General features: G+C 35.7%; 1 protein-coding gene across 1 annotated transcript; it reads left to right on the forward strand.

Moving 5' to 3' along the window:
* Positions 1-1,763: 1,763 nt before the first annotated feature.
* Positions 1,764-11,394, forward strand: LOC131060534 (small ribosomal subunit protein RACK1). The gene is made up of 2 exons (XM_057993784.2): positions 1,764-2,720; positions 10,914-11,394. Exons 1-2 carry the CDS (start codon positions 1,875-1,877, stop codon positions 11,013-11,015), a joined length of 948 nt encoding a protein of 315 aa, XP_057849767.1. The 5' UTR covers positions 1,764-1,874; the 3' UTR covers positions 11,016-11,394.
* The last annotated feature ends 4,532 nt before the right edge of the window (positions 11,395-15,926 follow it).

Consider the following 15,926-nt stretch of genomic DNA (forward strand, 5'->3'; position numbering starts at 1 on the left):
TCTATTTAAGACTGTTGTAATCAATTCAATATGTTCAACGGTTAGGATTGAACCGACTGAATTGCTTAACCTAAATGTTTAGGGTTTATGCTACCGACCTATCTATTTCCTATAAGGTCGATGTTGTTTTTCATGTTGAGGTTGTTGGAAAATGTTGTGTGTGTATCTAAGTGCAGAGATACATGATTCTTGCCAGATCAGATAAGAGAATAGATACCTGCAGAGTGTGATTGCAGAAGGAAGGAACTAAAGCAGATCTGCATTGGCATTGAAGTGCTGTTACCATATCATTGTAATACCTATTGACCTCTAACCACTTCAACAGTTGGAAAATCCCTTAGCATGATAGCTTTAACCGGCTTGCTGTAAATCATTTAACAGAGTGACTCAAAATCTTTGAGTTCTTAAAATCCTCTAACAAGGTAACCTTTAACAGGGTTTAACCCTTAACCGGGTATTTTAGCCATCCCTTAATCGGGTGATCCCTAGCAGGATTGGTTCCTAACAAAACCTATTGTAAAGTCTTTAACTGGACTAGGCTCCTAACAGAGTGGACTTCAAAAGGGTTCAAAGAACAGCTTGTGGGTATTCATCCCCACCTTGGTTTTTCCCAGTTGGGTTTCCACATGAAAAAATATGTGTGTTATGTGTGATGCTTTGTTATTTTCTGTCAAGCGGTAAAGCATGTTGAACTAGTAAGTCTTTACATTTCTGTTGATGTATTACTTGTGTATGCATATGGGCGAAGTGGAAATAAGATGTTAGATTGTGTGGAAAGCTCAGAGTTACTGGTTTATGTCTTTCACATTTTTACTGTGTTTAACCGGTAGTAATCTGGTTTAGACCGGTGTTATTGCTTGCCAGTCAAGTACAATGTTTTCAGTCAAACTGGTTCAAGGAAAAGTGTTTTTGTCTGTACTGATTCACCCCCCCCCTCTTAGTACCGGTTTGGTACTAACTATTCATCATTGATTCATCACCTATCGCTCCCCTCCCTCTCAATCTATATCTCATTATCTCTACCTCTCTCTTATTCACTCCACCTCTCATACTTTCTCTCTCCATATCTCTCATACTCGACATTTGTCTTTGTCTCTTTTCTATCCATACCTTTCTCTACCTCTATCTCCCTATCTTTATATCTCTCTCCATTTATCTCTTTCTCTATAGCCATCTATCTCTTTATATCACCCTCTATCTATATTTCTCCCTCTCTCGCTCTATATATTGAGTTATCTCCCCCTACTCTCTATCTTCACATCATCTCTATATCTCTCTTTTTCTTCCCATGTATCTATATATTTCCCTCCTTCTCTGTCTACCTCTATCTATATCCCCATGTTTCTCTTTCTCTTAGTTTCTATTTATTTATCTCTACTTCTCTTTGTTTGTTTGTCTCTTAATCAATCTCTTTATCTCCCTCCCCCCTCTCTATATATATTTATACACATCTTCCTCTATATCTTTATCTTGTATCTTTATCTCCCCTTTTACCTCTATCTATTTATTTCTCTCACTCTATCTTTCTGTTTCCCCTTCTACCTGTAGACATGTCTCCCTCTATCCATCTATATCTCTACCTATCTCTTGCGCTCTCTTCCCCCTATTCTTAGACCTTTATATCTATATCTATGTATTTTTTATAAACATTCATGAACCTGTTGCGGTTAGGGAAAGTCATTAAATTGTTTTTATAAAAAAAAGAAAAGAGAAAACATGGGAAATACAGAGGTCGCGGTTAGGGTTTTATCCCTACAAAACCCTAATTCTCCAACAGAGCGTTCTTTCGTGAGTTCAATACACCACACAGAGGAGAGGCAAGGGGAAAACCAAAACTAGAGTAGAAAGAAGAATTTTTGGTCAAGCGAGGAAACATGGCGGAAGCACTGGTACTGCGCGGCACAATGGAGGGGCACTCAGACCAGGTGACGGCCATTGCTACGCCCATAGACAATTCGGACATGATTGTGTCCGCCTCGCGCGACAAATCCATCCTTCTGTGGCAGCTGACCAAAGACACTAACTATGGCGTGCCGAGGCGTCGCCTCACGGGCCACTCTCACTTCGTGCAAGACGTGGTGATTTCATCAGATGGGCAGTTCGCTCTGTCGGGGTCGTGGGACGGTGAGTTGAGGCTCTGGGATCTCAACACTGGCCTCACCACCCGGCGCTTCGTGGGGCACTCCAAGGATGTCCTCAGTGTGGCCTTCTCCATTGACAATCGTCAGATTGTGTCCGCCTCGCGTGACCGCACAATCAAGCTGTGGAACACTCTGGGCGAGTGCAAGTACACCATCCAGGCCGATGCTGATGGACACTCAAACTGGATCAGCTGCGTCCGCTTCAGCCCCTCTGCCACCAACCCCACCATCGTATCGGGATCCTGGGACCGTACCGTCAAGGTCTGGAACCTCACCAACTGCAAGCTCAAGAACACACTTGTAGGCCACGGCGGCTATGTGAACACTGTTGCCGTCTCACCCGACGGTTCACTCTGTGCCAGCGGTGGGAAGGATGGAGTTACTATGCTCTGGGACCTTGCTGAGGGCAAGAGGCTTTATTCGCTCGATGCAGGGGACATCATCTATGCCCTCTGCTTCAGCCCCAACAGGTATTGGCTTTGCGCCGCCACGCAGCAGTACGTTAAGATTTGGGATCTGGAGAGTAAGAGCGTTGTTGCTGATCTTCGTCCCGATTTCATGCCCACCAAGAAATCCCAGGTTGGTAGTCGAAGATAATTGATTTATTTATCCATTATTATTGCTTGTCCCTTTGTGAAATTCATGTTTCTTCATTATCAATTTGATAAAACTGTGTGCTTTGAGAGCTTGTAACTATCTCTCTCGTAAAAAGTCTTCCTGGACTTGCACCTTGCTTTGAGTTGATTGCGTTGTAGGTGAATCGTTTGGCACGTTTTTCCCTTTATTAATTTGGTAAATTCAAATTTTGAGGTAACCTTTGACTTGTATGGCAAGATCTGGTTATAGCACCCTTCCTTTCCTTGGCATACAATGCAACCAACTACACCTTGAAATGACAATGTTCTCTCCTTTCCCAAATTTAGCTGTAGAAATTCACATTATGGGACCTGCTTCTAGTTAGATTTCGTGATATTTTTCGTTTTCTTTCCTTTCAATGCCGTGGTAGTCTTCTTTTCCTTTCCTTTCATTTAGTTTGACATATATCATATTATGGGGGTGGGCATGCACTCTGCTTCTTCCGTAATGTAATTTGTTTTACCTTGTGTTTTCTTGGCCACAATTTATCGCGGATTTTACTTTCTTCACCTTTTAGTTCACAGTGAATTGTAGACCTTATATTAAACCTTACGTTTTCCTTACTTCTAGATTACTTCCATTGTCTTTAGACATACAATCATCATTCCCTTTACTGTCAATGCTTTACAGACCTTACAATGGTCAATTGCTTTTCCTTTTGAGTTTAAGAGCAATGTATTGCGGACCTTAGAATGAAACTTTCCTTTCCTTTCCTTCTAGCTTATGTTCGATGCACTGTACAGCTTAGAATGAAACTTTCCTTTCATTAATATTTCAGGTTTTCAGTTTCAGTTATTTATTTATTTTTTATCTTTTCTGGAATCAAGTCCTTTTGTTTGTTTTTCTATTTTATCTCCCTGGACTTCACCACGTTTCATCATGGATGCAATGCATTGAGGCCATGCATTGAACTTTTTATTTCCTATCGGTTTAAAGGCCAACACTTTATGGGTAGTATCATTATCATTTCTTTCCTTGTATTCAGTGACTCATTTTTCAGAGTATATCAGGGCTCAAACTCTCATCTGTTTCTATTTTTCCCTTAAAAATCAGGGTTTTTGTTCTTTCTGGTTTGTAAATCCACCTTATTTGAAAAGGCCAGAAGGATATATATTGTGTCAAATCAGTGAGGTACTTGCACCTGGCATGCTATAGTATTTACTCCTAGGCTTCAAGAATTGATGTTGAAGTGATTGGAAATGAAGCTCAGTAATGGCTGGGAAAAATGCATCATGAACCTTAAACTTTTCTTTCCTTTTAGTTTGCATTGCACATTATAGCTGTTAATTTAATTGCCATGGTTAGTAGTTTCATGGCAAAAATCCTTGTTTGTGCAATTTTTTAATTTTATTTTGTTATTTTTAACAGAGTTCTGGTATTCGCTAGAACTTGCCAGGTTTCGGCGAGTCACAAGCCAGGTGTCCCTGGGCAAGTCCTATGGGCTCGGGCTCAGGCTTGTCTGAGTTCTGGGTGAGTTCTGGCCGAGTTCTGGCGGACATCTAACACCTTGTGCAGCTAATCATTGCTACCCCTCAAACCCATTAGTGCCTCTAATCATTGCTACCCCTCAAACCCATTGGTGCCTCTACTCCAAAACTCCCACTAGATAGTGAGACTTACCTTAGATGCCTTCGTAGGAGGGATGCAGACTCGTTTGAGCTAATAGACTTCTAGTTATTGTTTAATATTTGTTTGGAACATTTGATGTCAGGGATTTCATATTCCATGAGTATTGTATACATTTGACAATATTTATATAACTAAGTGTGCATAACAGTAGCTTCATTCTTTATACCTATATATGCAATATTCCATGAGTATTGTATTTGACAATAGTTATATATTTATATAGATCTATTTGGAACAATGTTAGTAGCTTCATTGACAAGAAGCAATTATAATTTGTGTTTATAATTATGTGATTGATATATACTTTTTGACGTGATCAAATTAGCTTCTACTTGATGATGTTGTTGTGTCTTTAAGGTTTATTTAATAAAGGGTGTATGAAGCAAGTTTTAAATCCTTAAAGATCTCTAAATTTCTTGGGTTTTTCACTTGCTGAGTTTTGCTGAATCTGTGTTGAATTTTTTTGCTTAGTCCCAAGTTCTGAGTAGAGTCACCCTTGCTGAGTCCACATGGAGTCTGAGTCTCGTTTTTATGGTTTTTAATTGAAAAGCAACATTTTTGATAAATACATCTTATAGGTAACATTTTTGTAAAAGTTGCGTGGATTTGCACCCTGAACTGTCTTAATCTCAACATGCATTTTGCAGAAAGGGTTTACATTCTAGTATGTATTAGTTCTTTGATTGTATCTTCTAGTTTGAGGAATAATATTTTCAACAGTTTATTTAACTTTCTCCATTTTTTTGTTATAGCTGTGTGTTTAGGTTTTCTCTGCTGATGTGTTTTGTTTTAGAATCTGTATTAGTGGGTATTTTCTCTACACCAAAATAGAGAATATCCAGGTCTTGTGAATCAAATGGGAAAGGTCAGTGCATATAGTGTCAGTAAATACTAACATGTAATGGCTGGTTATGATGCAGTGTTGATCTTAAAATTAAACGTTCCTTTCTTTGCCTCATGTCCTGCAAGATCTTATGAGTTAGTAATTGTTTGTGTTTTATCCAATTGTTTTTTAAGTACCTCGTCATTTTTTAAACAGGGGTTCTTAATCTGGTAAATAAACCAATTAATTCCATTATTGAGATGAAATTACCTGACATTTACCCTTCATTATTGTCCCATGGACTGTAAGAAACAAGAAAATAAATCAAAGTGTCTTATATTTAGCTGTCAGGGACCAGCCTTTCAACACATTGTTTTGTTTTCTTTTGTAAGAAACAATAGCCCAAATGGCTTGTTTTTCCTTGTTTCTAAGACATCGTTGATTTTCCGTTTGAACTGTTAGATGTGTGGTTGAGTGAGATTTTTTGCTTGTTTGAGTGAAAGGTATTGTTCTTGACTGTCTGATGCACAATGTTCAATTCTGAGGGGGAGGGTTCCTGGATATGTGTAGTCTGTTGTGGGTGGTCTAATGTGTATAAAGGTTACCTGCTAATGGTTGTTCATGGTACAATGCATTCTGGATTTAAACATTTCATGCTTTTATGATATTGTAACACAAGCCAACTTTTTTGTAGTTTTGGTTGCAGTTTTTTGTTTGTAATTTTTGTTTTACTTGGTTTATAAAGACATTTTCAATTATTCTTGTTTTGTTTTCTTATGTTCGTTCTGTATGAATTTTATGTATATTCTGTACTTATGAAGATTATTATGAATTATCAAGTTTCTAATTCAATTTTCAGTGTTTCACCACATTTAGAGGGAATTTTTTTATTTTAATCATGTCTATATTTAGTTTCTGGCTCTGATTTGCCCCTGCATTTTTTGGTTTCACTTAAAAGCTTTGTACTAGCTTAATTTTTCATGGTTTTCATGAAGTGGGACCCCAAATTGAGATATGTTTGGCAAAGATGCAATCACTAATGGGTCTTTGTTGTAATTTATTTCCAGTTCATTTAGATGCATCATTTGATCTTCAGAAGGAGCATTGTCCATTTTTTAATGGTTTTCACCTAAGTTACTGATTGTTTGCAAAAAACCCTGGGTCTGGGTTCTGATTCTGCCCCGGTCCTGGTCCGAGCTTGATTCCAGGTGGATTCTTCCCGGGTCCTTCTCAGGTGGCTGGGTCGTTTGTGGGTTGGCAAAGATGCAATCACTAATGGGTCTTTGTTGTAATTTATTTCCAGTTCATTTAGATGCATCATTTGATCTTCAGAAGGAGCATTGTCCATTTTTTAATGGTTTTCACCTAAGTTACTGATTGTTTGCAAAAAACCCTGGGTCTGGGTTCTGATTCTGCCCCGGTCCTGGTTCAAGCTTGATTCCAGGTGGATTCTTCCCGGGTCCTTCTCAGGTGGCTGGGTCCTCTGTGGGTCCTGCCACAAACGACCCAGCCACCCGGGAAGGACCCGGGAGGAATCCACAGGGAACCCAGGCAGACCCGGGAGAACTAAGGCCCGTGGGTTCCCAAAAATGGGGCCCACAGGTAATAAAGCTGCAAAAATCAATAAAAAACACTTTTTATATGTATATTTTTAATCTCTAAACCCTAATTTCGCCCCTTATTATGCATGAAATGGATCAAAACATTCATAATATAATATAATGGTAGTGATAGTTTGTAAATTATATAATTATATTTTATAATTTTGATATTTGAACATATATATATGTACGGACGTACCCGTACCCATAACCAAGGAATTTTTTTTGTTGCCGAATCTGTGAATCAGTACCAGATTCCATATCCGTATCTGTACCTGAATTGGTAACTTAGGTTTTCACAAAGCAGGATCTCAGATTTGGATGCATTTTGGTAAGATACAATGACAAAGGTCTTTTTTGTAACTTATTTGCAATTCATCTAGATGTATCATTTGCTCTCCAAAAGCAGAAATGCGTACTTGTGCTTTATTTCCCTTTTTTTGGGCCTCCTTGGTGCATGATAAAAAATACACCCTTGTTGAGTGTCTTTTGATTGGTTCCTGGGCATGAAAGGTATCTATTCAGTTGAAGTTATCTTGAGCACGTGCTGTTCTTTATACCTTTATTAAAGTGGAAGAGCTTCTTTGGGAATGCATTGCTCAAATTTACTTGCATTTGGCTAAGATGCAATGACAGGTCTTTGCTGTAGCATTTTTGCAATTCATCTAGATGCATTATTTGCTCTTCAAAAGCAGCAGTGCGGCCTTGTGCTTTTTTTTATTGGGCCTCTTTTTTGGTGCATGCAAAAATACATCCTTGTAGAGTGGGCTTTTAGATTTTCCTGGGCATGGAAGTTATCTATTCAGCTGAAGTTGCCTTGAGCTTGTACTGTTCTTTATCCTTTATTAAAGTGGGACAAGCTTCTTTGGGACTGAAACTGCTTTTAATAGTTTGAAAATATGTGGAACTGACTGGTGAAATCTGCATTACTTTGGGAGCATTTAATTTGCAGTGCAGCTGTGCTTGATAATTTACTTTCCTCCTTTTTATTCTCTCTTACAACCTTAACTCTTTCTAGCTTACTTTTTTTGTTATAACATTTTTTCTGGAACTTGTTTGGTAGCCTGTGCCTGTTGGTGTAACTGCACATATTATTTGTTCATTTTCCCAACAGAAAATAAATTCATGAGAAATGGTTCTTATCTATCTGAAAGCTTTTTCTCATGAATTTTATTGCCATGGTCTTATGATTCTTTTCTACTATATATGTGATAAAACATTGAAGTTTTACTAATTGCAATGATTGCTGATGTTAACAAGAAACTTCACAGTAGATTTATTTAGTCTATTGCGTTTAGTTTTTTATTGTAACATCTTTGTCTGGATGAGTGGAGTCTGATTTCTAAATGGAGAATTTAATTATGATGCTTGTGTGGGGAACATTCTTTTATATTGGCTTCCAGAGCACAAGAGGTATCTTCTTGTTCAAAGTTTCCTCGGAACATTTACAGTGGATTCACCTCTTTCATTTGAGTTGCACAAGTCTCTTTTCGAGTGAAACTCTTGTTAGTGCTTCGAAAATCTGCCAAATTCATAAGTGGAGTATTATTAATGTGTTTGGGAGCATCTAATTTGCGGTGCAGCTATGTCTACTATCTTATTTGTTCTTTCTGTTTCATCCCCTATTGCAACCTTGGCTCTATTTTCCCTCCTTTTCTAATGATTTGCTCATTTTTAACAACAGACTGACATATGAGGTTTTGTTTGCATGTGATGTGATTTTTTTTTCCTGCATGCACTTGCCTATCTGAGAGCCATTTCTTATGAATTTTATTGCTAAGGTCTTATAATATTTTCCAGTACATCTGTGATAAGTGAAGTTATAATATTAAAACTGATTTTCTGTTTACACTGTTCATGAGAATCCTTGTTTGATTTATTTTAGTATTACTGTAATTGTAATTAATATCTTTGATTGGAGGAGATGAGCCTTGATTTATATGATGGATAATTTAATTGTGACGCCAGCTTGTCTGGAGATAAGCATGAGATTATCTATTCAAGTTAAATTTGGCCCGTATAACTTATATTTAAGAGGGGCAAGTCTCTTTTGGAATAAAACTCTAGTTAGCGAAATGGGAGTCTCCTGAGTTCACCAGTTAAGCATGTGCTTAATTTTTTGGGAGAATTTCACTTACGGTGCAGCTGTGCTGAATACTGCACTTTCCTCCTGTTTTATTCTCTGGTGCAACCTCCTTTACCCTTTTGCCCCTTTTGACTGTTACTATGATTGTAGTGGAATAAGTTTGGTAGTCTGGGTCTCATTGTCCCTATTTTTGATTTGTTCATTCTTTCAACATAAATAAATCATTATGTTTTTGTTTGCATGATGTCAATGGATTATTTTATTTCTTCATGCTCTTCCCAATAAATGAACCATTTCTTATGAATTTTATTGCTTTGGTCTCATGGTGATTACTAACATTTCTATAATACTACTAGTTTTAGTTAGAATAATTAAAATGATTTTCTGATGCCACAGTGAAAGAGAAATTTCAAATAGTTTATTTAGTTTTGGCCTTTAGTATTATAATAGCTTTGACTGGAGGAGATGAAATGTCCTTGGTTAGAGGAGGAATTGAACCAATGAATAATATCATGGCTAATCATATTGTAATGCCCATGATGTGTGCCAAACTCTGGATCTTTTGTTGAGTATTTAAAGACAATGCCAATGAGTGTAATAGTCAAGGTGGTGGTTTATTTGAAGTTCAAATCATCAATGTATAAAGGAAAATATCTATTCAAGTTCTGGTACGAAAAACGTTTCATGAGTTTGTAATAAATAACTATTGTGGGTTCCTTACTTTATAGTTCAATTTATATCAATTACAGAAATCAAAGTAGTTGGGCATTTTTTTATAGCATGGCTTTACCTAACTAAATATGGCATGGCTTTACCTAACTAAATATGGCATGGCTTTACCTAACTAAATATGCCAGTCTTTCTTTGAAATATGTTAGGGAAATTTAAACCAAATTTGATAGAGAAGCTTTTAAAAAAAATTGTTTCGTTAGTGAAATTGAGATTGCTAGGAGAATTTTCGTTCTGATAAAGCACATTGCTAAACAATATGCAATTATAATTTTCCCATTTGTATGTATTATCTAGAATAAATTGTAAATTTATGATGAACATATCATAAATAAAATAATATGGAGAAGGTTCAGTAGATCTGGTTAATGTTGCTATAGATGATTTCAAGATATATTTTCCATTATATGTAATTTAACTGTTATCTGTAGGTTTGATTACATCTGTACCTTATTTGATTGAGTGCCAAGCCTTAAAATGTTTACTGTTAAGCTGCTGAAGCCAAGGTTAATATGATTTTAACAAAAGGTGGGATTGCTTTTAAAAATATTAATGTTAAGAGATTGTCTTTGAGTAATCCACAGACGAATAACCCCTAACGCCAGACATGTTATTACATCCTATTTAGCAGAGTTGTGGATTCCCTTATTTCCATGTGGGGATTTGAACCAATAAGTCACTCTTTATAGATGCAACATTTAACATCACACCAAAAATCCCTTGGATGACAAAAAGCACGATGGATATCAACTATTTTGAGAAGAAAAATGTATCAAGTTGTAACTCTGCAATTCCTTGGATGTCACAAAATATGATCATTTTTGAGATGAAAAATGCTCAAGATGTTTATGGGCAACATTGCCTAAAACTATTTTATTTCTCACCCAGGTATTTATTGGAATGATACTGCAAGACTTCTCAAGAAGTTTATCTTTCATAGCTGGTTTTGAAGTTTGGACCTAGGAGTAGTTTTGCTACCATCAAATTGTTTGGATTTGTTTTAATCTTTTAATTTACATGGTCCTGTGATGCTTTAAACTAATATCTTGGAATCGATGTCTTGTTCAATTTAAAATTGCATCAGTTGATTTTCTATTTTTGCTTGATGTGTCAAATATTTTCTTGTGAGTTAGTAGGATCTCTGGACAAGGTGTAGGCTTCCTAATAGTCATTTTATTTTATTAAATGTGTACTTTATTATTGTGGATTTGTTTTGGAGAATGCTGTTCTGTAATAATTCTTAACTGATTTTTGTTGTTATATTACAGATTCCTTACTGCACAAGTTTGAGCTGGAGTGCAGATGGAAGTACATTGTTCACTGGTTACACAGATGGAAAAATCAGGGTCTGGGGAATTGGACATATTTGAATTCAAAGTAGTACTTGATTTGTATGTGAGCTTGAACTTCTGTGACAAACGTATTTTTTTAAAAAGCTTAAATTGTTTCGGCTGAAGTAGGATAAATTGTTTTTGCATTTGAATTTTGATAGCTGTATCAGAGTTTTCTCTGATGTGCAATGAGGGATGTAAAATTAAGGCATTCTGAACTTCAGATAAGTAATCTACAGCTCAGAGTGGGCATATTAACTTATGTAAGAAAAATCATATGTATTTAGAGTAAGTTAAAAATGTTCTGAGGTCCTTTAATATAACATGGTTATCCAAGGATTTAATAATGATTGAATCTGCGGATTTATGTTTCCAACAAAATGCAAAATAATGATTGAAGTGGATCTATGTTTGAACAGTTTCCTTGCTAACCTGCCATTAGGCTTTGTTAATGGTTCCAGTGCTACCTTTCTTGGTTTTCTTGGTTTTATACAGAGGACTTTGTTTTAGTTTTATTGGGTTTTTAGATTTAACTTTTTTAACACGGGTCAACGAGTATGACTCAAAAACTACACAGTTGAACCCTGATAGCAATATCGCAATCAGGAAAATATTTATAATAACTTTTAAATTAACATTTGATTAGTAAATGTACCTCTAGTATTTAAAGGGTTGAAGGGTTGTTAATAGGAGAAGAAAGCACTGCATTAGATAGCTGAATTATGTTGCCATTAGGTCTTTTTGGATCAATAACCAGTCGATTTATATTGTTTATAGGTAGAGTGACCATTGCAGAGGCATTTATCAAGGTTTTTGATAAGAACCAAAGAGTCATCAAATTGAAGGCTTTGTGAAACAATGGTTAGACGGAGAATAATCTTAAAAGGCAAATGCATTAAAAAAACTAGTTATCATGGGAATTTTAATTACAAGGCTCGGGGCACAAGTTAAGTAATTGGGGTTGGATTACTATAAACATATACAAGCTGCATGCAATGTCCGGAGTGATTGCGAAATAGAAAATATGAAAAAGTAGGTAGAAGCTATGGAAAAACATTTTTGTGAATTGTTCAATAAAATTAAATTAGGCCAAAATGTTAATGCTTTGACAGGGAATGGAATCTAGAAATTATTCTACTTGGTGTGTTTGGTGTCCTAATACATATCAACTACTAGCACTAAATGTAGATATTGTTTTAGCAATCTTATTTTTATAGACATGATTAGTATATCCTAATCTTATATCATGTTATAAATTAGGATTTATGGATGTTAATGATTATAAATAAAATGAAAATAAATAAAAGAAGAATTATACAAGTATAGATTTAACATGTTACATGCCAAGATCTGCGGTTCAATCTTCCAGCGGTTCGTCCTCTCCCTTGAGCCAAATCATCCCTTGTGGTTGTTTGTGGGTAGGATGTTGTGAACAACATTGGTTTCTACAAATGCTGTATCCTGGTGTGCAGATTCGACTCTTGGAAGCCTTTGGTTGTTTACAATATTGAGTTATTTCTTTGTGCTAAAGGCTTTTTTATTGCATCCTTTACCTCCTCGATTGATCGAGACTTGAATTTGGGTAAGTTTTGGGCTTGGGGTCCACTTTGTCTCTATCAAGGTTTGGATTACTGCCTTCAACCCTTTTATTGAACCACTTAATGTGTGACTAGTGTGGATTCGTCTCTTGAATCTTCCCCTTCCCTTTCATTTTTGTGAACAATCTTGCTATGAGGCCATTGACAACTCTATTAGTCACTTCTTGATGGTCGATGAAGATACTTCCTCAATGGGCCACTCCACCTTCACCTCTCTTGGGAGATGTGGCTTTTAATGGTTGGCGATAAGCCCAGGATGCAGTTGCTTGATCAAGGTCTCCCTTTTTCGTTGCCATAAGTGCTTCTCTATAGGACATTTGACTATCTATGCTTCTTAGGACAATTCAGATGGCTTGGGTGAGGAGTCTTGGGATGCTGTGCCTCTTATTGCTGATCTTATTGACTATGTTGTTGCTGTTGCTCTTGCTTGTGAGACTTTGCAACCTTGTTCTGTGGCTTCTCTACATCCTACTGAGGTTTCACAACAACCTTTGGAAGCTACCAGAGATGCCCCCGATGCGGTACTTGTCCAACCCTTTGCAACTCCTCAACAACCTATTGTTGTTTCTACTGGTTATATTCTTGCGGACCCCCTTCCAAATGATCTCTCGCTCAATGATCCTAATGATTGTATTGCTTGGATGGTGGTTCGTCGTAGGCGGAAGGGGACGTCCTCCCCCCTTTCCCAAACCTCTCCCAATCAAGGCTCGGGTGTCTCTACTCCTTGATTCAGGTTTGTTGTCTTTGGTCTTGCATGCTCCTTTGTTTGCTCGACCTTGTTGTTTAGGACTTGTTCCCTTAGTTTTTCTTACCGCTTGCGGGCTGTTGTTAAGGGCCAGCACCCTAGTTTTGCTGCTTTAATTATCAAAACATATTACATTCATATACATGAGAAAAATCCTTCTAAATAAAAATATCCAATAAAACATTTCATTATAAAATATTAAAAACTAGACTAAGCCTAGGGAACACATCTCCTTGCTTCCACATGGTAAGTAATACCTCATGTACATATAGATTGAGTTTGGTATAAATAATCAAATTCAAACACCCTCAATGTGAGGAACCTTTTTATGCATTGGAGGGGTGGAAAAATGCTTGAAAAGGTATTATTCATGCTTATTTTCAAAATAATTATTTGTAATAATCAATAAATTATTAGTTATTAGATTATTGGTTATTAATTTTTTTCTCTATGGTATTGAAGAAATTGAATGTTATAGACACATAGATGTTGTAAAGGTTCATCTTATATTATAACAATATGTAAATTTTTTAATGGTATGAACCTTAGAATATTGTGTTTTAACATTTTTAAGTTATTTAAGAGGAAAAAATAGATCAAATTTGATATTTTTTTGTGACATCTCATAAGCCTCATTTAAAAAAAATTTAATAATTAAAATTATTCTCTTCAATTTATTAAAAACTTAAAAATTAATTAGAAAAATAAAAAGTTATAAACATGCACTAAGAGTTCTAGATTTCATTAATTCATATTATTTTAAAATGCACAAACATTAATGTCATTTTAGGTGGTTTAAGTTAAAACACTTGTATTTTTGTTGACAATTTTTCTATAAGTTAGATAGCCTTTAATTTGAACCCATAATGTTCATATTTGTTGTTGTGATGAGAAATCTAACATCGATGCTATTGAAATTCTCTCTTGTCAAGGATGAAGATTGTAAGAAATGCAAATATGGCCAGTGCATGTATGTAGGGGTGCTTATGTAAATCTCTCTTTTCCCTTGGTTACAAACTTAATTAGTTTGCTAGTATAGAATGCTGAAGGGAAGGCCATGGTAAACTACACTCCTCCATACAACAATGGTTGGTATTTAGTGGTTTTGTACTTTTTTATGGGCTATATGAAGATGGTGAATACTAGTATTAAAAGCAATGTAGAAGAGTATAGCTCTAAATTTATCACCAATTTGCTAAAAAATGTATATTGTAATATTTTGATTTGTATGATAGTATATAGAAAATTGGTAGGAGATGAATTTACTTTCAAGCCCTTGAGTAAATCCATAACTACCCAATGAAGTTTGCAAATATCCTTGTTCAAATAATGAAAGTGTCTTAGATGGTAATTAAAGAAAACTTCTTATTCTCAACACCTTCAATACCACCATGGAGTATTTATGTTCTATAACCATTGAAATAATAGAAACACAACTAAGTACCCGTGCAACATGAAAAAGTTCTACCAACCTACTAAATGGTAGGGATCCATAATCCACTTGAACATGGCTATCATGATACTCATGCTTGACATTTTACAAATTTCTAGATTCATAAAACCATATTATAATATCTAGATTTGATATTTCCTTCTCTAGGTAGGCCATATTGAAATCCTCAATCATATCCTCTCCTCCAATCCTTTCCTTCCTCTTACTTCTCATCATTGACTCTGACTCTTCCTCTAAACTCCATCTCTTGTGTTTTCAAGAGCTAGAAGTTGATGGTATGGTAGTAGCTACACTATACATCCAAGAATTCTCTTGAATGTGCACACTTCATATTATTTTAAGTTCTTATCATTTCATTGACCTTAAATTCATCATTTATGTCCATGGTGATTATTTTCACAACCTCTAGCTCGAAGGTTTAACTTTCTCAATAAAAAAGACAATCGATTCTAAAGTCCTTTAATCATCATAATTGTTGAAGAATCATATGCATTGCCACTCTACATATTATGTCAATAAATAGGCTTAAACATAATATCAATATTAATAAATATTATAGATATCCAGAACATCAATGTACACAAAAACTATGAATTTTGGCATCTCATACTTGTTGCTTATATTATGTTTTAATAGAATTTGAAATTTATTTTTCTCCTTTCAACTAGTTAGTATTTCAACTTAAATCCACTTTTGTTTAATTGAATATCATATATTCGGAAAAATCATAGTGTGTTTGATACTGCATTCATTTTCAAGTATCAAACAACAATTCTTAGTCACCATATATCTGTACCTATCAGAATTATCCAAATTTCCTGTCAGATCTTTTTCTTCTGACACGATCACCATGGATACCATCACCTTAACGTTTCCATTTGCGCCCAATAAGAAATCCTTGAGCTGCAATGAGAGACAAAATACGCAGCTGGGCTTCTGTAACTTAGCCTGGTCCATTTAAGTGTTCATCTTGTCTCTATATGATGCCTGCACATCTTTCTATATAATGCCTGCAGACTGTCCGATTCAAGGAATTTATGATTTCAAGACAAGAATTTTTTCTATGGTTTGCCTGCCTATAACGCCATTTCGCTCTCACAAAGATTAAAAAGATGCTTACATAAGAATGCAAAAGAAAAATATTCTGGCTTTTA

This window comes from Cryptomeria japonica, chromosome 2 (genome assembly GCF_030272615.1).
Source record: "Cryptomeria japonica chromosome 2, Sugi_1.0, whole genome shotgun sequence".
NCBI lineage: Eukaryota > Viridiplantae > Streptophyta > Pinopsida > Cupressales > Cupressaceae > Cryptomeria > Cryptomeria japonica.